We start from the raw sequence: 23,659 nt of genomic DNA, 5'->3' as shown, positions 1-23,659 counted from the left end.
TTCCCTAGGTATTTAATTTACACAGTCATCTTAGTCCTCATAAACCGGCTTGATGGAAGTTATCTGCTTTAGTTTATTCTCTTTATTTCCTGCTTTTCCTTGAATTAACCTTCATTTTTTTGAAGGATACTAATTATTATTTTTTAAACCCCACCTACTTAATTATACTGCAAATTCTTTAGTACTATTGCCTATCTCTGCCTTTAATCTTATTTTACGATTAACCAACCAAGAATAAAACCTGCACAGGAAAAGCTCTCAATTCCCATCCATAAACTAATGGTCTTTAAGCAACTCTTTGCCCTCCATATTGTCACCCCAGCTCAGCAGCTTCAATTTTACTGATACTGAAGAGCAGCACACTACTTCTAAGAGCTATACAAAAAGGCACAGAGTTTATACTGTCAGTTGGCTTGTATCAGCTATATACACATCTGCACATCCAGTGCAAAGGTTCAGAGAGTTTGGGAGTGGCTTGGTTTGGTTTTGCTTTGTTTTTAAAAGAACATCAGATCAGAAAAGGTTGAACCTACGGGACTTGGGTTCTGACGCATCCTTTGGCACACACAGTATTAGTGAGGGATCAGCTTCTCAGACAGTCATTCTGAACTGTACTGTAGCGTGTGAACACACTACCGCTGGTTTGAATCAGTCCATTTTAACGTCATGTATGCAAGGAAAGTTACGTAGCAGAAACTGTGGCAGAGGGCACAGAATAAACAAAACTGAAATACTTCTCCCACGTGACATTCATAATGCTATATAACACTTTCAGCCTGAATTTTTTTTTATTTGAAAGAAGAATCTTACTGTGCTGAGTATTAATTTTTCCATTCAAAGTATGTTTGCATTGACAATCCACATACTAAATGTTTAATTTGTTACTTAACCGAGAAAAACAAAGATCTCCATAGCTATCAACAAGCTGTTATGATTGGATATAATGGCAGTCAGTTTTGTATCACCCAAACTTCATGCACTGGGTTTGTTGCTGTAACAAATTAAGATGTATTTGGGAGAAGTTGTGTTCTTTAGAGATACAAGCTTTCCTCACTACTGTAAAACCCAAACACAGTAGTAGTTGCTCTTTTCTGAGATGGAGGATGTTTAATCTTTCAGTTCCAAGTCCCATGAAAGAGCACCCACATATGGTTCCCTCCCCTATGTTTAATGAACATTATAAAAAATGGTCAGAAACAACAACAAAAGTTGTCCTTCTCCATAATTACGAACTGCCAGGATCCAAGAGTAGAGAATGAACGATGCATGCTACAGGAAAGGAGTGACTCTCAGCAAAGAGAAGAAATGGAGAACAACCAGAGTATCCGTGTGTCAGAACAGAAAGAGTATAGGGAGAAGTAAGGAAAAAGAAGAATAAACCCAGGCTACAAATAACATCAGGCGCATTAATAGAGTGGCAACAGAAACATGAAGTTCAAAGAAATATTTTTGGTCATTTGCTTTTAGTTAGACCCTCTTTCTTAACCAACTCTATTCTACTGGTTAAAGGACACACACCATACCACATCAATTCTGGCAGAGGATTAGTGAAACAGAAAGATGGCCACAACTGAACTGGAAAAGATCTTGTCATCAGTTCTGTTGGCCAATACACACTAACTGGAAGTATTCTGGGAATAGCTTTTTTTTTTTTTTTTGGGCGACAGTAAAAAAAGCCAAAAAGCCCATCTCATCACCAACTGCAACACCAGCAGTCAGGGAGTGAAGCCCTCTGAAGGGTGGAGGAAACTTCTGCTGTGCCACCTACTGCCGGCAAATGGTTTCTGTTCCAGGTTACAGCCCTGGGACGCTGTCAGTAACTCCAGCACTGCAAGCAGACAGTTTATATCCAGCTTCTCTCTCCTCTCTACCTTCCTCAGCATGCCAACTGCTTATTAAGAACTATGTTTTTCTAACCAAAACAGATTTCCACAAACAGTCCATCTGCAGTGTACCACACTAAAAAAATGACTGCATAAGTAGCCACACTTGTTTACTAAAGGTAAAATCTACAAGAAACTTACCACAATATTTATTTATACTGGGCAATGACAGCTGTAAGTGTACAGGTTTTCCAGTTACTCTCATCACAACTATACTTTTGTGGAAGTCAGAGGCAGAAGTCCCTACCATGTCATATTTTTCAACATCATCGAAATGTTACAGAGAAATAAATCACGTTCTTCACAAGACTTCTATTACAGGCTAACCAGTTCACCTTTTAAGAAAATGTATAGTGAAATAGTTATTTTTAAGTATGTACCTGATACCCTTTTAATTAGAAGGGCTTGATTATGTAAAATCTAAGTAGAGGAAAAAAGGAACAGCCTAATAATTCTCACTTTTGAAAAAACAAATATTCAACTCTTCAGAAGAACATTACAACATTATCTTGAAAAGCGATATAGAAGCCCCTACCTAAATAAGGTCAGCAGTTCTCCTAAATAAGCGTATTGACAATCACTTGTAAGTTATAGCTAATTAAAAAAAAAAAAAAATACACTGCACCTCACAAATCCGTTCTAGAGAATTCACCATTGTAACACTCAAACTCAGCACACTTCTTGCTCCAAAAAAACACAAAATTACTTCTAGATTGAAAATATGAAGCTCTTAAAATTAAAACATGCAATATTCATTGATAATTAAGTATCTTTTTAGGGAAACAACTTACTTGATTGAGTTTCTGAAGTGGTCCTCAGCGGGATTTTTTACTGTACAACTGTTCAGCAACCATAAATCTGCTTCAGCAGAGTTGTCTAGAAGACAGAAAGATACAAATCTGTGTTAAGAATTATCCAACCTGTCAACTCACTCTATATCATATAAAAAAGACCAAACTTAGCCATTATCAATAAGTTGACTATTTGCAAAATGACTTCATATTCAACATTTAAAACAATTACATTCTTGGAAGGGTTTCTTGTTTGTTTGTTGTTTTGTGTTTTAGAAACAAAAACAGAAACACACAAGCATCTCCATTGTACTTTTGCAAAAAAAAAAAAAAAAAAAAGAAGAACGAACAGTTCTCTCATTTACCAGCTGAGATGCCACTAGGTTGCACATCATGGAAAACAAAGTTAAGAAAAATGGTTGCTATTCCCAAAAATGCATATCCCCCGGAAAGATCTGGCCTACCCAAAGGCTAAAAGATCACCAAAATGCATAAAGGTGCTTTTTAATTAAGTGGTCAAGAAAAGCAGGTTTCACTAGCAAAACAAAATCCCTGCTTCAGCTCTACTGTGAATTAGTACTACAAAAGAGACAAGTCAGAATTTATAAAACATGAATCTCTACTAAAGAGAAAAGTCAATGCAGCTAATTTGGAAAGAAACATGCATATTAATAGTTTAGATTATATCTTAGTTATGGTATAATTATAGTTCAGCAATTTTCAGACAAGAGATATTCATGCAACAAATATCTGCCTCCATTCAGATAAGCATATAATTTTCTTCAAGAACCAAACCTTTCTGTATGTTCACAACCTATTGATATCTAAATGCATTAACAGAAGCGAATCCCAGAATTATCTGCGGAAGCACATATGAATTCTAATCCTGTATAAACATGACCTATAGTACAGCGTTACTAGCATAGATATTTTTCTTGTGAAGGTAGAGCTTCTTTTTTTCAAATAAAAGAATGAAGATAGTTCATCTCCAATATTCAAGTGCTCTAGCATTCATCAGAATAGCTTGTATCAGTTTGGATAAGAAAATTTGTGTCACTCTTGCTACTATTCAGTACATCCTGAGTATTGAAGTATTGACTGAGGTATCTTTAAATAACATAAGCGAGCGAACAAAGACAAGAGCTAAAACATCATTTTTAGGATACCTTATTTGAATTAACATCCTGCTAAAGCAGAAGAAAGATTGCAAAGATTTAAGCATGTTTACACATGCACTCATCATGAATGTATCCACATAGGCATGAATATCCTTTTCCCCCCATACACATACTTATGACTCTAAATGCTAAAAGTGAAAAACCTTTCCTTCTGTCTCACTGCCATTTTCTCCAAAGAAATGATGCTTTGCAATTAACTATCAGTCACTTAACTTAGGAAGCAGGTAAAATGAAAATAACACATAAAATAGCAACCAAAGGACATACTTATGTTAAGTAAGAGGAAACATTCAGAAGGTTTCTAACCTTTGTTGATAGAGATTACACCATTAACTTAGATCAAACGCTGGCCTCTTCTATGATGGGGAAAGGCTACAAAGCAGTCATCAAAAATAACATTCAGACCTTTAGCTATTTTAAACATAAAGCAAACGTACCAAGATCTGACCCTGTCTTGACAGGTTGGGAAAGAGGACAAAGTTCAATTTTAGTCTATACAGAAGTCAAAACAAAAATGGAACTAGCCAAAGAATCTCTCCTCCAACCCAGGCTCCATGAAAACAACGTTTTCAGACTAATGAACACACTGTTACTGTTAGAAAGATCATTACAGATAAAAAATTTATTAGGAATGATATACAGAAAAGCAAAGAAAGGTACAGTTTCAAAATCAGAAAAGGGGTGAACTCTTGGCCTAGTCAAATTCACCAAGTATGAAAACAAATACATTTTTAAACCAGTTTTCTAATAACACTGCCAAAACTTTGTATTTATTATTCTTTTCAGCAGCATAAAATGTTTATAAATTCAGCTCCACACCCATAACACACCCACCTGAGAATCGAGGTGGGGGAATAAATAACAAGAGGCTGACATTGGAAGTCAGACAGGAGGCTGGGAACACATTAACAGAGAAGAGTTTCAGTAGCAGTCATACATCAGTGCAGATAAGCATAACAATTTTCAAGAGACATCTTTAATCAGAGGAGCGATGCCTTAGTGCAGAGAACACCAGCTCTGGGCTTGGTTTCAGTTCCTCCTTGTACCATGGTTTCCACATGTGAAAGAAGAGATAGCCTCACTGTGACAATACTTCTCCCCTAAAGCTAAAACAAAACCCCCTTCTTCAAAACAGCATTGGAAAAAACTAACATATTCAAGTTTAGAAAGGTCTTACACACTAACCCAACAGGAATCATTTCATACAGCAATTTGGATTCCAGGCTATTAATATATTAGCTCCTTGACTGGGAGTCTGAGGGACAACTGCAATGCTTGCACGTATTTTACACACAGAAAAAAATCTCTCAAATACATTCAAATTCATTCCTTCACAGGTTTCACCCTCTGCAGAACAGAGGGTGCAGAATAAAGGCTTCTGCAGAACAGAATCTTCTGAGAGGTTTTGGGGAAAAGGAGTCTCATTAATGTATACATCTAAAAATCATTTAAGAGAACTAGAAGTGTATGTAGCAGAGGCTTGTCCTCTCCTTACAGCAACAGTATTATTTTATTATATTTAGTTATTCTATTTCTGTATTTGTTTTTTGATCTTTTTTCTTATTAACTCTCATTCTCTCTCATATGGACATATTTACATACAAGTTTTTATTATGTATATACACACACACTTGAGTTATATGTATTTATTAATAAGAGTTGATACCACAACTCTTCAAAATGATAGCTGAATTTTCTTAGTTCTTTACTGCACTGTTCATACAGAAAAGAATTACATGCACTGGTGTAGAATCACCACGATCTACTGTATTTTCTCAAGCAAATTTCAGTTTAAAAAAATGATTTGCCAACAGGGCATTTTTTTATCAGGTTGCAGGAAAATATGCATGTTTACAACATTGTGGGGGCAACTTGTCAGTGGTGACGTTTTGCTTTCAGAACTTTTGATGCACTTAGACTAAACGCAAGGCCTTGATGGACATGCTGAAACAAACATGGACCAAAACACCAGACTGGAGCTGGCATGTATAAACAAGACCTTGAGGCTTCATAATTACTAAGTATTAAGCAACACCAGGGGTAAGGGTTCTTTATTCAGGGCAGGAGCATTGGAGGGACTGGCTATATGTATATATGTATGTACACCTACATATACATATCTATTAATCAGTGTTCTGACACGAGTAGTTGCTAGTGTTCAGTTACTCAGAAAGAGTAAAATAGCTCTGACAAATAAGCTCAGGCTTCCAAATACATGCCTACACGGGCAGCGGCACACAGACCTGAGGTTTCTCCGTTTATACTCCAGGAAGACAGATGTGAAGTATTTAGGTCTGGACAGTAAAGAGCATACGAATGTAGCCCTGTGCCTACTATGGCAGCCCGTGCACCCTTCCTTGGAAGGTCTCCACCTGCCACCTTTTCCAACTCTAGCCTCCACCTTGTCAGGTCACAGTGAAGCTGGGATTCGTTCATTCGGCAGGTTGATGCCCATCGTCCTCAGAAACCTCCATTAGACCGTAAAGTTTTGGAGAAACCTCCAAAATCTCAGTAAAGAACAGAGGCTTGCTTTCGGGAATTCTCAGAGATCTGACTGAAGAGGACAATCTAACCCTTACAGAAGGTTTTCCAGCAAGTCATACATACTGTGACAGGCAAAATCAAAGCAAGAACCATAAGCACAGTGAACATCAATTACAGTAGTGAATACGGGATATAGGTGCCCTTTTCTATATCCTGCAACAAACTCCTCTAAGGGATCTTCTTTCTTCAACTTGTTTTTTCCATATATTCAGCCTAATGATACTTTTTAAATCATGATATTTTGCTGCTGACCATTTTTTCAGGAGCTACTTAAGCCTGTATGTTAAGACATTTTTAGAAAAAAGTTATGTCAAATCAGCATTGTATTAAATGCTCAAAAACGCAACTCAAAACCATGGCCTTTTTGCATTGTGACATCTTTTCCATAGAAGAAAGGCTACACTGGAAGTAAACCACAAAGTCTATCACACTCTCTGCAAAACAACATAGAGGACAAAGAAACCTAAAGGTCATGGAAACTTCTGAACACTTAACTTAATTGAGAAGCTCTGGAAAACATGAATTGCCTGCATTATGCAATACTAAGAGGATAAAATGGCAAGAGTCTGAAACATCAGTATACCTACAGAGGAAAACAATGTTTACAATTCTTTTCTAACTAGCATTTTTGGGTTTGTTATCATTTTAGAAATCATAAATCAGCAGAACTTCTTAAGATGACTGTAGTAATACTATCAGTTGAAAATTAAACAATTGGCTTGGGTTTGCCCTGGTCTTTTAAACTTAAGTCTTTTTTCTTTCAGTTCTTTTTCCAAAACTTTGTTTTCTTCCAATCCCCCCCAAACCACATCTCCTTGAAAAAAATCAAAACACACAGAGAGCACTGAAGTAGAAGAAATACAGATACTGAAGCCCTAAAGGAACAGCCCTTCTTTACTTTCTTGAGCACATCACTCCTCCCTGCACTGAAACCGCTACCAGATTTGCTCAGCACTGCTTGCTCAAAAAACGTGACTCATAATTTGTATGACATCCTTTAAAATCCTGTACATCAAGCTGTGTAACTTCAATTTGAAACATCTTTCTCTGTAATCACAGAAGGCTCTCCCATGGCCTTTTCCTCCAGCTCTCCTTACGCTGTTCTAAGCTCTCTGCAAGTCTTCCTTCTCACCCTTTCTGGTTTTCCTTTACTTCTAACTCTCTTGCACAACAGATATACCTCCAGTTTCTCTGTTTTCATGTGCTGCATCCTAGCCTCTGTTCTATTTATGGACCTCCCCATTAACGCTTTGTCCTGCACATTCTCACTTCCAAAACAGCTCTGCCCCCCTCCCTCGAACCCCTGCTTGGCATTTTATGCTCTCTTGCCAGACACAGTAACACCCAAGTCATGTATCTGGAGCATGTGCTCACGACTGGACTCCATGTGAATCATCTCCTCCCAAAAGACACAGAAATCTAAGCATGAAGACATCTCACAGTCAGTAACAAAAGTCATCCAGCGTCTTGACTGGAACAAAGTTACCAAACTTCTTAATTTCTTTCAACATCCCTGTGTCACAGAAACCCACTCTTACGCCCTGGGTTACTGAAATTAGGTGCTGGTTAATTTAATGATTTCTTGGGCCACTGGGCATCGAGGGACCTCAGCAAGTATTGGGAAAGAATCTCTTTCATAAATATTAGTTCAGAAATGCTCTGAGTCATCAGTGCAGAAGGAAGGTACATCTTCCTCTGGGGACATTAGGTTTGGTCATTTGTTTCTAGACAATAGGCTTTGCCTGGCAGAGGAAAAATACACAACAAGGTTGAGATGAACAGGAGAAAGCAAGTATTTTTTGGTTTTGCTTTTCAGACCTTTCCTTGGCACACAAAACACTTAGCTACCATTTGCTAGTTCTCAATATTTCATATTAGATATAGTTAACTATCAACTTTCATATAACATCTTACAGAAAAGATTCCAAACAAACAGTTTCCTTTTGTCTGCTCCCTCAACAGCAACTACAAATCAAAACCACAAGTTATCATGAACTTCCAGATGGCGTTTGTTTGAAATCTCAGAGCCACATTATCAGTTTCCACCTCCGAAGACCTACCATGCATTTACCAATGATACAAAACACTCAAATGCATGCTGAAAGTACTAACTTTGCAGGTCGCAAGCGTCTTTCAAAACAGTCCCACTTGTCTCTTAGCAGCAGTATTAGGATGTAAAATATAAAAGGGTCAACTTGATTGCAACATGATTTCTGTTTTCTCATTGAATTTCTGAGATACTCTGGTCATAACAAATTACCTCATCCACAATTAATGAAAATACAACAACATGGTTCACCCTGCGAATGTGTTATTTACAGCTCCACAAGGAAAGACAGGCTGCTTATCAAATCAGGTAATGCGGACAGGTCTTCATTAAGAAATAATTCCCCCATCACTCCTCTTGCCCTAATTTAAACCACAAATATGCAAAGTTGCTATTTTTATTCTCCAGTAACATTTCCATTACTGAGCTAACTGCGCAAGTAAGCTTTTTCTGTTTCCTCCTGTTTTTAAGAAATTGAGTATTTTTAGTAAATTCATTCTTGAGTGGGTAGACATCTCAGCAGCAGCTACTGCTGGGCTACAGACAGGTTTTATAAAGCCTTCCAGATCAGGATGCTGTGTCCACTATCAAAGGACATTTCTCTGTCCAGCACCAAAACAGAGGTGGACAGGGACTGTCCACTGAAGACATCAAATGAGTAGGAACTGAGCATCTTTGAACACATAAGATCTAGCTAGTTCAACTAAGGGGAGGAAAAAAACAAACAAACCAAAAATAGACTATTTATTGGATTCAAAATACTACCTGTTAAATCCTTGCCTCTCTTCATTTCAGTATGATAGACAAATAACTCAATTTCATTTACTCATGCATACTTTCAGGTCTGTCTGTGATGTTTTGAAAAAAATACTGTATTTCCAGTCACCTCTGAAAGCCCATTCCCAAATAAGAAGTGTACTGTAACACACCTCTCTCTTTTCAGCTGTTTAGGTAGTAGCGTGCAGCTACTGGGACAAACTACTGAACTACCAGTTGGTGTCCTATTCAATCTATTCATGACCAGAAACCTTGCCTTATCCCTCCCTCCAAACAACAAACTCCTTCAAAATATAGTAAGTTTGTGGCTGGAGTTAGCCAAGGCCAGCAGAACAGCTTATGGAGGTCTGCTGCTATCACCAAAACTAATGGCAACTTTGAGGTTACTCAGAAGACAACTTTTAACTAGAACTTGAAAAAATACAATAGCTGAACACTTGAACTAACGCTAATACATTTATAAATAGTGTAGACAAAATAATCTGTATTTCAGAGCATGCACGTTAACAGAATCCTTCAGGCCTGGCACAGGTGTACTGAACACAGGACACAGCACAGAAAAAGCACATGAACGAACAAATTTTGCTTCAAAACATTGATTAGGATAACCTTTACATTCCCCTTCTACTCTGTGACCATCAGTAGCACATAGTCTTATTTACATTGGGATTTTGAAGTGAGTAATCCATTCTCTAAATACCTTCCATCTCTGCTCTAGACACAGCACAGGCTGCAGCCTGGGTCCTAGATGATAGATGATCCTTGGAGTAAGCCACCTTTTTCTCCTGCTTTCTACACGCTTATGTCAGACTTAGAGGCTACTCCAGCTGTACTCCTGCTTGGAGCAGCCCGGGTTCTGCGCTGCAGCACCCAGACACACAGAGCTGGGTAGGAAGGCTTCAGCCCGGCCACTCTTAGAGACACCTAAGCTACACAAAGTCATGAACAGGAGAATTAAGTATATTTTAAAGATTTACCTTGTAATGTTGTCAAGAGTCCAATAAGATTACAACTTTCATTTCAAATCCTTCTGCAATGTCCAGCTGATTTTTCTGCCCGTTTACCCAGCACAGACAACAGGAATTGACAGTTACTTTGCTATTTTGTTCATCTTCTCTAACTCACTAAATTTTCCATGCATTAAGGCACCTAAGGATACTTAAGGTTGTAAAAAGATTTAGGTTTAAAAAGGCTAACCCTAGGAATGTTTCTTTTTGAAGAGCAGCAGGTAATTACATTCTAGAATTGCAGTACCCATAGGGCATTTCAATAATTTCCTTTCCATTTTTTCCCCCATTTGAATGTTAACTTTCCTAAGCCCACAGCTACCACCACATCTGCAGCCATTGAACGTCTCATACCTCTTCCAATCAAGAAAAGAACTGACCATTTCCGCATCTTATCTGCTTGCTATCTTTGTTGATCAGAACAAAATACATAGTTCAGTGACGTTTGTCTTCCGCTCTGAGTATAGCGCTGTGTGCCATAGACATTTGAATTTGTGCTGGGTTTTATACTACATTCTGCATTTCCACTTGTCTTGTCAAACAGCTCCCAGATAGACATCTTAAAGGAAAGGTACCCCATTTACGAGTATAGATCCATGACCACGTTCTAAACGAAGCTCATGTCATGCTGGAAGAAGCTTACAGGCTAACCTTTTTCTCCTGGCTCTTTGTTGATATCAAATAGTCAAAGGTCTTTCTGCACATGGTGTTATATGCCAAAGGTGGAAAAGGTAGCCTGAATTTTAGCTCATTCCTTCAAAATAAAGACTTTGCTACTTTGAGAAAAGTGGATCACACAACTATTCCTTGAACAAAACAAGACCTTAACACAATGGAGGAGAAATCTCATTGCTAGCTAAGAGGTCTGTTGGCAGAAAGCCTAAGCATAGCCAGGGTCTGTTCAGACCAGTACCACCACCTAATGTTAAGGCATGCAAACTATCCTGGACAGCAGCAGATGCAGGTGCCATAGCATGGTGCTCTAAGGTGGGCATTTCATCCTACTCTTGAGCACAAGCATAATCTCGATGCATTCCAAGAGTCAACTGCTCCTTTCACTTCACTGAAGATGTAATGATCAGTGTTAATAATTTCAATATGAAGAGTACTAATGAGTGATTTATCAATCTCGCAGGGAAAGTCCCACATTAGAAACAAGGTCAAGTAGCCTGTTTTAGCCAGGCTACACTACGACATACAAATAACTCCGACTCATTAACGTGGGTAGAATTTGTTTTGTTGACAGAATTTAGAAAAATCCCAGAAACTCCTCCTCTTCTAAGTCTTAAGCCTGCCTGATCTTCCAGAAATAGCACATGCAGTATGATTCAGTGCTTTTTTGTCTCTTTGTACTCCCTACATACAGCTTCATACACAAGTTATTCAAATGAGCAAATACAGACTGATTGCTTCTATCTTAGTCACTAACAGTCCAAAGTCAACCATCAACAAAAGAAGTCTTGCACAATACTGTGCAACTAAAGTTTCAAAACACATTGCAAATATTAACTGATTTACCTTCAACACCCACATATTAAATATGCACCCAACCCTACACCAATTCCTTTTCATCTTATAAATGTAGACAAGTAGTTTCAGGGTTTCTATAACTTGATCAAGCCACACAGGACGTCTACACAAGTAAGCCAAGATCTTACCAAGTTGTCCCTGACTTCAGGCCTGTTCCTAAACACAAAGCCATTGCCTAGATTCATGCACAAGCTATTTCAGTCTACATCATTTACAGGCCAGATCAGTGATATCCAATCACTTTTTGACAACAAGTTTTAAGGCATCCCCAAAAACCAGCCCTTCAGTAATTTGGGTAGCATAGCAAATGAACAGAAAACACTGAACAGCAGATTGAATTGAGTATTTTCTATGGCACAAGGTAAAAAAAATCAAACAAAACCCCAAAAACCAAAACAAAATCAGATGACAATAGTTCTACTAACTCCCCATGAGTGCCCAAACACAACGCTTGCAGACGTGTTACCGACTGTCTTGGAGCATCTACTGAAGTCTAACTACTGCCTTAGAAGGATGGCAGCTGATGCATGAGCTCCAGAAGAATCTCTAGCTTTCACAGGGCTCACTGGAAAACAACTGCGTTCTCATTTTTGGTACAACACTTTAGAAATCTCCACTTGTTTTATCTATAGTCTCAGAAGAAAGCTTACTCAGTAAAAGTGATTAAGAGGATTTGATTATGGTTTACAGACCAGAGTTTCTAAACAACTGGTAAAATTTAAGTGAAATTGATGATGTTAAGACCTGCAAGACAAAATGCAAGTCAGAAATATTGTCTAAACTATTTATTTGAAAGTATCACATACTGTGATGTTATTTAAGGTATGAAAAAACACTGTAGTCGAGCATAAGCAGCTGATTTCATATGCCGACAGCAAAGCCACAGGTGAATGAAAAATGAAAATTTTACGTTTTTCTGTACACGTCATATGATTCCATATGAATTTGCTGTAAACAGTAATAAATATTTCAAAATCAAGAAAGATTGACTGGAATCTGCCCCAGGAAGATCATTTTAATGTCCCTTGGGTGTAACACTCCAACAAGCCTCACTTAAACAAATGCTTCTATCTGCAGAGCTAATGAAATGTTAACGGCTCTCCCTCACTACGTCTGTGGGGGAGAAAGAAGAAAATATAAATTGAGGGTTGCTTCAGTCCTATCATGCACTCAGGTAACAACCTGCTGGGCTAGGCACAGCAGACGGAAACCAAAGGCCTTTATAAAATGCAATGGCATCACTTGAATTACCTAGTCAGTGAAGCCTATCACACTTCTAGCCCCTGCAAGCCACAAGTACATCCGACAAACGGAAGCTCAAAGCAGTGAAGTAGAAGATTCTCAAGTACAGCAAAATTCCCAAGCAAATGAGGAAGAATCTTTGCTTCATTTCAAGTGTAATATAAAATAGATCTTACGTAATTAAATGCCTTAAATGAGACCATAAATGCATAATAGTAATCTGGAGAGCAGCTTTACCCCACGGATTTTTTACTTTTTCAGTACGCCTATTCTGTATAAGTTGGCCCATGGCACTGAACTTCTTCACTTCCGTAACTTCCTAATCTCCATTCATTTTCACAAGAGTCAGGATTAGAGTTTTGCTGTAGTCTGCAAATTAAAGCTAAATTTTATTCCTGTATCTGTTTCACAATCTTTTTTCCTCTAAATTCTGTCTGCATTAAGTTGTACCTAGAAGCAATTTATTGATTTCAAATGCCTTACTTCCACTTATTTCTCCTGATACCTAAATGCCACAGGGAATATGGATTTAGGTTCCATCTATCACTTTTAAGAGAGTTAAAATATATAAGCTATTTGAGCCAGACACATCCAAACACTTATTAAATTGTAGCTTCCGGCTATTTATTGACTTTCTCAGAACTACCTTCACACCTCATCTATTTGCTACTTTATCAGTTTTCTGAAAAGCAGGAGATATGGGCTTAAGGTACCATACCCAGCAGCCAGATAAGCCTTTGCTGTGGTTAATTCCCAGCCATCATCCCCAGTTCAGATTATCAGCAGAATTTAGTGCTTGTGAAAGCTCCAGACTCAGCACAGCGGAAATTAAAGTTCACTCTTCACACACACAACCGATAGATGTAGCGCAGCAATCAGCAGTGCACGCTTCTTCACAAAATCCCACCAACTGGTTTCGATTATGCTTTGTCTACAAACCTTCAGGACAAAGTAGCAGTTGCCCTTCTCTGCCCATTTATCCAGAATAGTAAGGAAGCCTATTCGTGGGAGAAGAGAAGAGCAAAGATGCACTGAGAAAGAAGACCGAGCACAGGCAGATGTGCAAACGTACATCCCAGCCCCACCTGCCCTTTCTCCGTGTCCTGACTCATACTGAACAGACACACCAGCCCATACAGCTACTACAGCAGTTATGCGTCCCTCTGCAGTCTCACTATCCATTCAGACCATTTCTCCAACACTTTACTTGCCTGTGCAACTGCAGTATCTAACAGCATCTAACTAAATGAAGAGGTGAGGACACTAGTAAAACAAGACACCGGTCACTCGAAGCAGTCCCTTAAAGAGGCTGAATATTTCTGTACCAATACAGAGATCTCCATTACAGCCTCACACATGATTTCTGTATCCTGTCTCCTCCCAATCTTGATTGCAGGTTTAATTAATATTCTTGTGAGAGTGCCAGTTTTCTTAGGTTGTTGTCATTTGTACAAAAAAAAAAAAAAAAAAACCAGAAGATATTCTTCCAGTACTAATAAGGCTACATACAGTAAGAAAAGCCTATTTTGAAACTTTTAACAGCATTTACAAGTGCCAAAAGTTCAAGTACGCCAGTTTTGCATAGAGAATTGTGGCTTTATGGCCCCAGAGCGGTCCAATTTCGTCAAGCGCAAACCAGTCAAACACTAGTTTGAGGCACTGCGCATGTATTATTTGATGGAGCAGCAGCTCCCAAAAATAAAAAGGAGATCATTTCAACAAACAAGAGAAGGTGTGTGTGTGTGAGGATCCATTTTCTCATCTTATTTGGAAGCAACACCTCAAGATTTCAAGCACTGTCACAAGAAGTGATGTTGACGTATTACAGCAGAGTGCGCTGCACTTTCAGAGTGCACAGTGCTGTCTAGCGGTTCTCCATTTCCTTCGAGGAAAAGGCAGGACATCTGCTGGAAGAGCTCCACAGGCCAATGACATAAGAAGTCAAAGTTTTTTGGGTTGTCTTCTCCCCCCCCACCCCAGGCTCCACACTGGGAGTGTACCTTTCTTTTGGCTGTGTTTACCTTTGTCTTTCCTACTTTGAAGGCGAGGTAAGGAATAAAACCAGCAAACCTACATTTCACTACAGAGCTCAAAGTAGCCAAGATTTTTCAGAAGCCATTTTCACCTTTCTCCTTTCAATAGATTGATGATATGTCACTTTCTTACTTTTAAGACTTCAAGGCCTGCAGTTATCCACAATTTATTTTACATTTTCTATTGCGAAAGGGATCTTTATGCAAATTCCTCTTTTTCCATGTTGATGGCTGAAGTTTAATCTGGTATCTCACATGATCACTATCTTCCTTTATATATTTATATCTTATGACTTCACTGTCTTTACAGCTGTTTTCATTTAGCACATGTTCTAATTTACCTTTTCTTTGCTTTCAAAGATGAATTTTAAAAATAGCAGATCAAGTTCCTACAAGTCGCACAACCCACCCCACTCTAGCACATTATCCACTGAACTGCTTGATACTGACATTATTTTTTAGAAAGCTTTTGGTGAACCCTAGTGGTAAACTTAAACCAAAGAAAAAAGCCAAAAACCAAAAGCAAACATTTTTTAACACTTTTAATATACGAAGGTAAAAATGCTTATATTCATAACCAGCATTTGCTAAAGGGTAATGATCACTTCCAGTAGAAGACATAAGCTGTTTCTGTTACCACACCTTCAGTCTTTTCAAGATTTCAGAAGAGCAAGGCCTAATAGAAATGAATAAAACATTGCTATATATAAAGGCAAGTGGTACAGTAGCAACAGAGGACACCAGGAGGTCCACGACTACACGGAAAGCCTACACCACCTACCTTAAATTCATAAAGTTACATGGTATTGGTTTGTAACTAGCCTTTATTTCAACTGGCCTTGAAACAATAACCCTAAGAAAACAGTACAACCTACAGGGGCATTAACAACCTCTCTAGGTAAGGAGAAAAAAAAAAAAAATTAAAAAAGTCATCTGTGTGACACCTTGTCAGGATGTGTCCAGCAAGATAGAGAAATACAGATATTGGCTCAGCTTTAGGGTCATCAGCACAGCTTATGAGTCAGGATCTTTCTAAATTGAGATACAGCTGGTAATTCAGCCTATCAACACAGCGTGGATCACGCATCGGGGAGTCCCAGCTACAAACAACATGGAACCATCAAGTTCTCCTGCAAGCGCAGGCAGAGCAGACGGCTTCCTGTCTTTGAAAGCGCCTCATCTGCCATTTCAGGTTCATCCACACATTCAACCTGTATAAAGCACAAAAGTTAACCACCGAAGTGCTTAACTCCGTGCATTTAAGTAGAAGTCCTGCTCTAAGCTCTTCCAACTAAAACTAAACTCAGATGAAAGTGTTTACTCGTGTTCCACTTACAAAACCAGGAAAACAAAGTCGCCACGAGACAACAAAGTTAAGTTCACATTTTCACCTCATCCTCTTCCTCAGTCACACCAGCATCTCTTTAAAGCTCTGCCAACATAGGTATTTAGCCACGAAGGCTGCAATTTGGATTGAAGTTAAGATCTATATACATAAGCTCAATACAGCTAAGTTCCTTTTTAATGTTCAGTACATATGGCAATATATATGGCACCCTGCTTACTGCTCCAATGGCCCTTGTCTTACTGAAAATAAGTTATTACTGTAAAAAGTTACAAGTACTTCAAATATCCAGCAGCTACTCTTCTTCTAACTGTGGAAAAAAACAGCTGTGGTGTTACTTTCTTTTAAAGGTAAGTGCAGAGAATAAAAAAGTACGTGCTTGATGTAAACAAAATTTAAAATTAAATGTCTTCCAAATGCCAGAGATGAGAAACCTCACAACATCCTTTATTTTGATTTAACTCAGATTCATAAAAATACTGTTACGTGAAAAAAAACCTTTACAATTACCATAGCATTTAATCTGACAGCAAGTACTCTGGGAAATACTGTAATGTTTTCAGACAGATGCAGTTAAGAGATCGCTCCCCCTCCCCTGGCTGAGGAACTGCAGAGGCCCATGTGAGCTTTGTGCAGCATATGGACAATTGACTAATACCCACTCAGAAGGAAGTGTCTGATGGTACTTTAAAATGTTAGCCACAGTCTTCCATCAATAGATGTTTAGAGTCACTTTTGACAGTTTATTTCACAAACCAAACAAACAGTATAAGCACTGACCTCCACAGTTAAAACTGATGCCATGAGGGAGAGAGAGAGGGTATATACGTGCAACAGTAGTGGGGAAGAGGCAACTGTAATGGAGAGGGAACAAAAGCAGTATACAGACTGACAGAGAAAATTCAGGAAATAAAAAAAAAAAAAAAAATCACTAAAAGCATTACCACCCCAGGACAATTTCCAACTGTACTTTTTCCTGTTTGAAAAGCACAGTATTTGTTCCATCCTGGATATAATCTGTCAATGTTTCTTGTTAAAGATAACAGACCTTTTATCACAAAAAAAAAAAAAAAAGTAAAGTTTGTTTGGAATTCCGTAGTTTCCACCAAGCATGGATAAAAAAAAAAGAAAAAAAAGATCTGTATTCAAACTTACGTTAATGGTATATTCACAAAATAGACACCACAGCAATTTATTTGTTACAGGCTTTTAGTAGCTATTAATCATCACTGGGCCTTGCAAACACATGCAATGTACTCTCCATTAATCATCTGGCACTTAACACACAATGTTGGAAGTGGCTTTGAATAGATCTATTTTGCCAAAACTCACTAGCTCTAAAACTGAGAAAGCATCCACTTCACTGCAGAGGTTCCTGTACTTGCTGCTCTGAAGCTCCTTTATCAGGTCCCCCGCCTGCAACCCAGGTGCGTTCAGGGTCCACCAGCCCACAACCACCCAACTGTGCCAGGGCTCCTGGCATCTCTCGGTAAGAAAACCCACTTCCAGCTCCAAGAGCATCAGCAGACTTTGAGAACTTCCAGTCCAAGACTCGGGTCTTGGGAGCCCCAAGGTAAGCCCCAAACGTTTGCAGCTCTGAGACTGCCCCAGATGGGGTAACTTCAGTTCTTCTGGACTCTCCAGTCCGCTGGCACTCTGCCCTGCCTGTATCCCCAGCCGGCAGGTAAAGCCACCAGCTGCCCTCAAATCCAGAAACCCTGCACAGCCTGGGACCATCCATGCAGCCTGGCCACCGACAGGGAGACGGGGGAGCCCCATCTGAACAATGAAAGCAATTCCCGATTTCACACCGAAGCTGCCAGTCCCATGTAACCCCTTATTTCAGAATCACCCCATAGTGCTGTTTTCTGAACAACGATGTTGCCTTAACTTCTGCTTTACTTGCAGGAAAAAAAATTGAAAATATATCTTTTGCCCCAGCTGAGTCCAAATCAAGTAAGATTTTTTTCTTACAGGGAATGATCTACAGCAGATCCATTTTCACAGCACTACAAATGCTCATTTTAGTGAATTACTATGTTTTGGTTTAAAATTAACTGAATTTTATTTTTATTCGTCATGCTGAGCCATGTATCTTTGCCACATTCTGTATCATCATTAAATTCTCAGTCGGTACAGGATCATCAAAATAATTACTACCATTGCTGTATTTGATTTTAAACTGCAGACACAGTCCAAACTCCCCAACAAACGTAATTACTTACACATCAAGCACAATTAAATCCTCGGACCAAAGCAAACACTCAAGATAACAGGCACAATATCCTGAAAAATGTCCTGCCCAAAAGCACATTAATTATTCACAAGTTAGCCCACGTTACGAAGTAGAAACAAGATTATTCTACAGCAGATAGATTGAAGAAAGCAGTTTATTTGAACACTGTAAAAAACAACTTAAAATCAAATGTTTGCAAGCTCCTAACGGAGTGAAGGTTCTTAAAATATTCTCAATTTTTGCTGAGGAACGTAAGATCCAGCATTACACTTACTTTCAAAAGCAGTATTCAGCACTTTTGACAAATAAATTATTAGACCCTGTTCAAAACCTTGAGTGACTTCCTCTCTTTCTGTTGCCCACTCTGTTTTTACAGTATAATATATACTTAACTTTTTTCCTTAAAAATAAAAATTAATATTAAAGGTAGAGCCTTACTAGGTGTCATAAAATAAACAGCTGACACTTTTCTTTCACTTTCTGACACAGCATTTTTTGAAGTCCTATCAGTAATTACTACAGATGTGCTGCTTCTGCATTTTTAAACATTATTTCTACACACTTAATGGCTAATCAAAAGATTTAGCTGTTTGAGGAAGTTTATTGAAGGCCTCTGTTCTTTCAGGCAGGCCATAACTTCAAGAAATTCTTGCAAGGCTTAAACTACTCAAAAAGTTAAGGCATGCAATAAAAAGGTACAGATCTTTCATCATTACGCTCAGGCTGAAGATTTAAATCTTTAAGTAACTGTGTGTCAAAAATACATCAAAGATGACACCAACAGCTTCTGAAATTTCACAAGGCCTCTATTTGAGATTAGGAAGGAAAAAGACTCGGCTTAAGACCATGTTTAGGAAGCACACAATAAAACCACAGAAGGGTACACTTCTTTCAACATACTACTATCCACAATAAAACCTGTATAAAATTAATGACTAGAAAAAGGGCCACTAGAATATATAAACAGGCATGCTTACTGACCGATCCATTTGAAACAGATGATTAGTGAAATAGATAGTTAAGTGGTAGAATTTAATCACTTAAATCCATTTACTAAAGCAAGTAAAAGCCAAGCGTAACATTCCCCTTCCACTGACACACAGGAGTCTTCTGCGAAGTATGAAGAGTTGAGCATTTGCTAGGAAACTGAAACCCGTAAGATCTCTGTCAAATGCAGATATTCTGTGCATCACACCCTCGGTTTCACAGGAAGATTTCAGTTTCAATATATGCATTTAAGTGGTCTCTGTTGTACTACAGAAGCAAATTTGATATACGCTATTAGGATGACTACCTCAAAAAGGAAAAATCATTATGCCTCTTTCAAGCAGGTGCATATTTAACACCAATGCCTTTGAAAAAAGTGCGTATCATTCCTTTACAAAGTCACTATTCATGGATGTTTACTACTTAATTTTAATAATACACTGCAAATAATATGGTACCAAAGTCTTCCAGTTGCTTTTGTTTCCCTGTTTATTTGGTAATTGCACATCCAGTGTCTTTTTACCATGCATGAAAATATTAAAGGAATTTTACTAGCAGAAGTAATCCTAGCCAGCAATTATTTGATATTTGTTGCCCATATATGGAAAAAATTTAATTAATGTAAGTACAAATGATCAACACGTCAGTCTAGAGGTAAACTCCAATATGAGCTGTAAGGTTGTTTCGGTTTGGATTTTTGGTTTGTTGGTTTGGTTTTTTTAATCCCCTCAAAGAAACTGCCACTGCATTTAAAAGAAAAATTCTAGAGGAAGTCCTTAAATCCTTTTTTATTTTTCATGCATGTATTGCCACAACAGAGACAGTCATTAGCCAGAGTATTGTCTTCAGTATGTTTATATTATTTTTTTATGCATTAAATAATCCTGTAAAAAAATTGAAGATATGTCCATCTTATATTTTTCGGTACACTGGTTTTGCTCAAAGCGTATCCAAGCATGCAGTGCCAAGTTTAGTGTTCCCACACTCATAACGCAAAGCACTACCATAAATATGCTGCAGAGCTGCACTACAAATATATGGGCAACCAGAGAAGTCTTGCAAGAAATGCATTCTCGCTGTGGTTAAGAACTAATGATGAAAAATTGAAAGTGGTAATGTTTAAATTATACAAGACCAGCAGTGACTTTGACCTAAGGAATAAATAAATGGTCCTGCCGTTGAGGGTACAGTAAGAGGTACAGAAAGAGCTGCAAGCAAACTGCATACCAGACCTCTCAAGAAATTGAATAAACACAAACTAATATAAAGCATATGGGTTTCACAAATGTAAGTAGTACGTTAGTAGGGGGAATATTACAGGGAGGAATGGCAGGAGAGAAATTACTAAAAACATACTCAAAGTAGCACAGAATTTGCAGAAACTCCCTCAGGAAGCAAGCAAGCAAGTTTCTGACAAATCTTTAAAAACTAAGGACTCTTAGCAACCCTAAGGACTCTTCCACAAAAACCCTAAAACTTTATTTTGTCAGGACCCTGAGCTACCTAGCATCCAGCAGTATTTCCAGACGTTTAAAAGAGCCATTGGCCAGCGATGCCTACCTAACAGAGTATCCTTGTACATACCAGAAAAGCCAAACCAGCCACCCCACTACACCCAGATGAGACAACTCATCCGCTTTGGAAGCCAGATCAGCTACCACCCGCCCCACAGAAAAGTGAGCTCCCGTGCCACCGCACCTTTCACACCGTACAAGAACTTCAAATCATCATCTATGAAAAACAAGCTGAAGTTTCTCTCCTTCCCCCAAAGACAACCATTTTATCATCCTTATCACTGTCCACACCATAAGTGCCAGCTGTCTTTTTTCTTCAGGGATATGTGACTGAGCAGCAGTTCTCAACCTGTATTTACCTTTGAAGTCAGCCACTTCTATTTCACAGCTTATGTCTGTGTATCAAAAGCACATCTACTTCTTCAACTACACTTGATTATCTAATAAAATAATATCAGCCTTACCCATAAATGTAAAGATTATAAAGACTTTTATGGGGTGTGTTTTCCAAATCTACCCTTAGCACTTCAAAGATGATTAACCACCTTGAAATCAAAATAAAAACAGAAACAGTCACCAAGACTCCTCACAAAAGAAGTAGTTTAACCTGGTGGGGGCGAACACAAATGAGATCATTCACCAAGTCAGAAAGCATGCTAAGAAGATACAGCAGCCTTTAAAAATGTACAAAATATGATTAGATTAAAACCAGTGTTTAGCTGCTATTACGTGAAAACAATGAATTGTCTCAGACATTATGTTAAAACCTTACTCCTATTCTCATTGCTTTTCTGTCATTTGAAATTAATATTTAAGATACTAGAGAGTTGCTGAGCTATGAGTGTGCAGTTTGGTTGATTAATGAACCAGCTCACAAATGTCAAGAACAGGTTGATATTTGCTCCAGATAATGTCTCCTGCCCCCTAAATATCTGACTTTACGTCAGGTTATAATACATCATGGAATATTATGCCACAGAAGTCAAGAACGCACAAGCTGTGTTAACACATTACGATTCAACTAGATATTGCTTCTGACAACACAAATAGGTTCTTGAATCCCAAAACAAATATTTGCCCTTCTGCCCCCAACAAACAGGGGAGCTGATGGACGTAAGACAAGAAACATATCCTCGGGTTTAAATGAAAAGATTTCAAAGTCACATATACTGAGCTAGTGTCACGTAAGTGCATACCAACTCTACAGCAAACTGCAAAAAAGGTAAACTCTTAGATTCAAACCACAACTACACTGAATACTAAAATTCAAGTTGCCTTTTGCTAGATAAATATTCTTCATCAATCTTCTTTCTTTCTTCCGCATAGCAACCGTATACAGATAGTGCATTCCTGGTTTAGACGCTTATCAAAGATCCCAGGATAGGCTTAGCACACTAACAATACATCAAAACACTTGGTAGTTAAGAGCCTCCCTGCTGACTAAGACTTTTGTGGGAAAAATACACAAATGCTTCCACATGCACCCCATTAGAAACATTGCCATTTTACCCAGACGTGACAGCGTCCCGCCACAGTGAGAACATCTAAGGGGTTAAGGAACCAACAACTGTACGTCAGAGAAAAACTGATCAGTATAGGAAAACAAAAGACTGTCACTGGCTGGTAAGTGCTGCTGTAGTGCAAATTGCTCCAAAATAGTGCAAGGACTGCAAAATACATGCTTCAAATCCGTTGACGAAAACATGTAGGTTTTTAAAGCATACTTAAAACATCAGTAGAGAAGAGAATCAAAAACTAAGTTTGCAGTAATGGGGAACCTAATAAAAAATACCGAACAGTGCTAAGACTTGAAAGGAAAAAGCAAAATGGAAGGTTTTGCTCAAATAAATAATATTTGCTTTCTGCTGTAGAATATATCTGCTGTAGGGTGTTTTCAACATGTTTTACAGAACTACTTTCACTTTATTATAATACACTGCAAAAAGATTCAGAGAAAATTGAATAAATGAACTCCTCATAAGAGAGTGGTCCTTCACTGGACTGTTTCCACTATGTCCATGTCTCTCTTGTACTGGGGAGCCCAGAACTAGATACAGTACTCCAGGTGTATGGCCTCGCCAGTGCTGAGCAGAGGGGAAGGATCACCTCCCTCAACCTGCTGACAACACTTTGTATAATGCAGCCCAGGATACTATTAGCCGCCTTTGCTGCAAGAGTGCATTGCAGCAAAGGACCCCTAGGTCCTCTGCACAGACATTCTGCCAGTTTTAAATCCACTTCACCGTCTACATATTTAGCCCATACTTCATCAGCTTCTCTATGAGGAGTGTCAAAAACCATACTGAAGTCCAGGTAGACAATACCAACTGTTCTCCCCTCATCTACCAAGCCGGTCATTTAATTGTAGAAGTTTATCAGGTTGCTCAGCATGACTTTTGCCTTGGTGAAGCCATGCTGACTACTCCCAGTCACCTTTTTGTCCTTCATATGCCTGAAAATGGTTTTCAGGGTTAGCTGCTCCATCACCTTCCTGTGGATCAAGGTGAGGCTGACCGGCCTGTAGTTCCCTGGGTCCTCCTTCTTG

General features: G+C 38.5%; 1 protein-coding gene across 1 annotated transcript in view; it reads right to left on the bottom strand.

Annotated features, from left to right (window-relative positions):
- The window catches only part of CDKAL1 (CDK5 regulatory subunit associated protein 1-like 1), a 436,847-nt gene that overhangs the window by 363,121 nt on the left and 50,067 nt on the right, over positions 1–23,659 (bottom strand). Inside the window, exon 3 of the mRNA XM_009326510.1 lies at positions 2,675–2,759. Within this exon, the coding sequence (XP_009324785.1) occupies positions 2,675–2,759 (85 nt within the window). The remainder of the gene's footprint in view (positions 1–2,674; positions 2,760–23,659) is intronic.

The sequence above is a fragment of the Pygoscelis adeliae genome, unplaced genomic scaffold, assembly GCF_000699105.1.
Source record: "Pygoscelis adeliae isolate BGI_AS28 unplaced genomic scaffold, ASM69910v1 Scaffold186, whole genome shotgun sequence".
Taxonomy (NCBI): Eukaryota; Metazoa; Chordata; class Aves; order Sphenisciformes; family Spheniscidae; genus Pygoscelis; species Pygoscelis adeliae.
The sequence above is the reverse complement of the archived record's forward strand: the minus strand, read 5'-3'. Positions and strand labels throughout refer to the sequence as shown.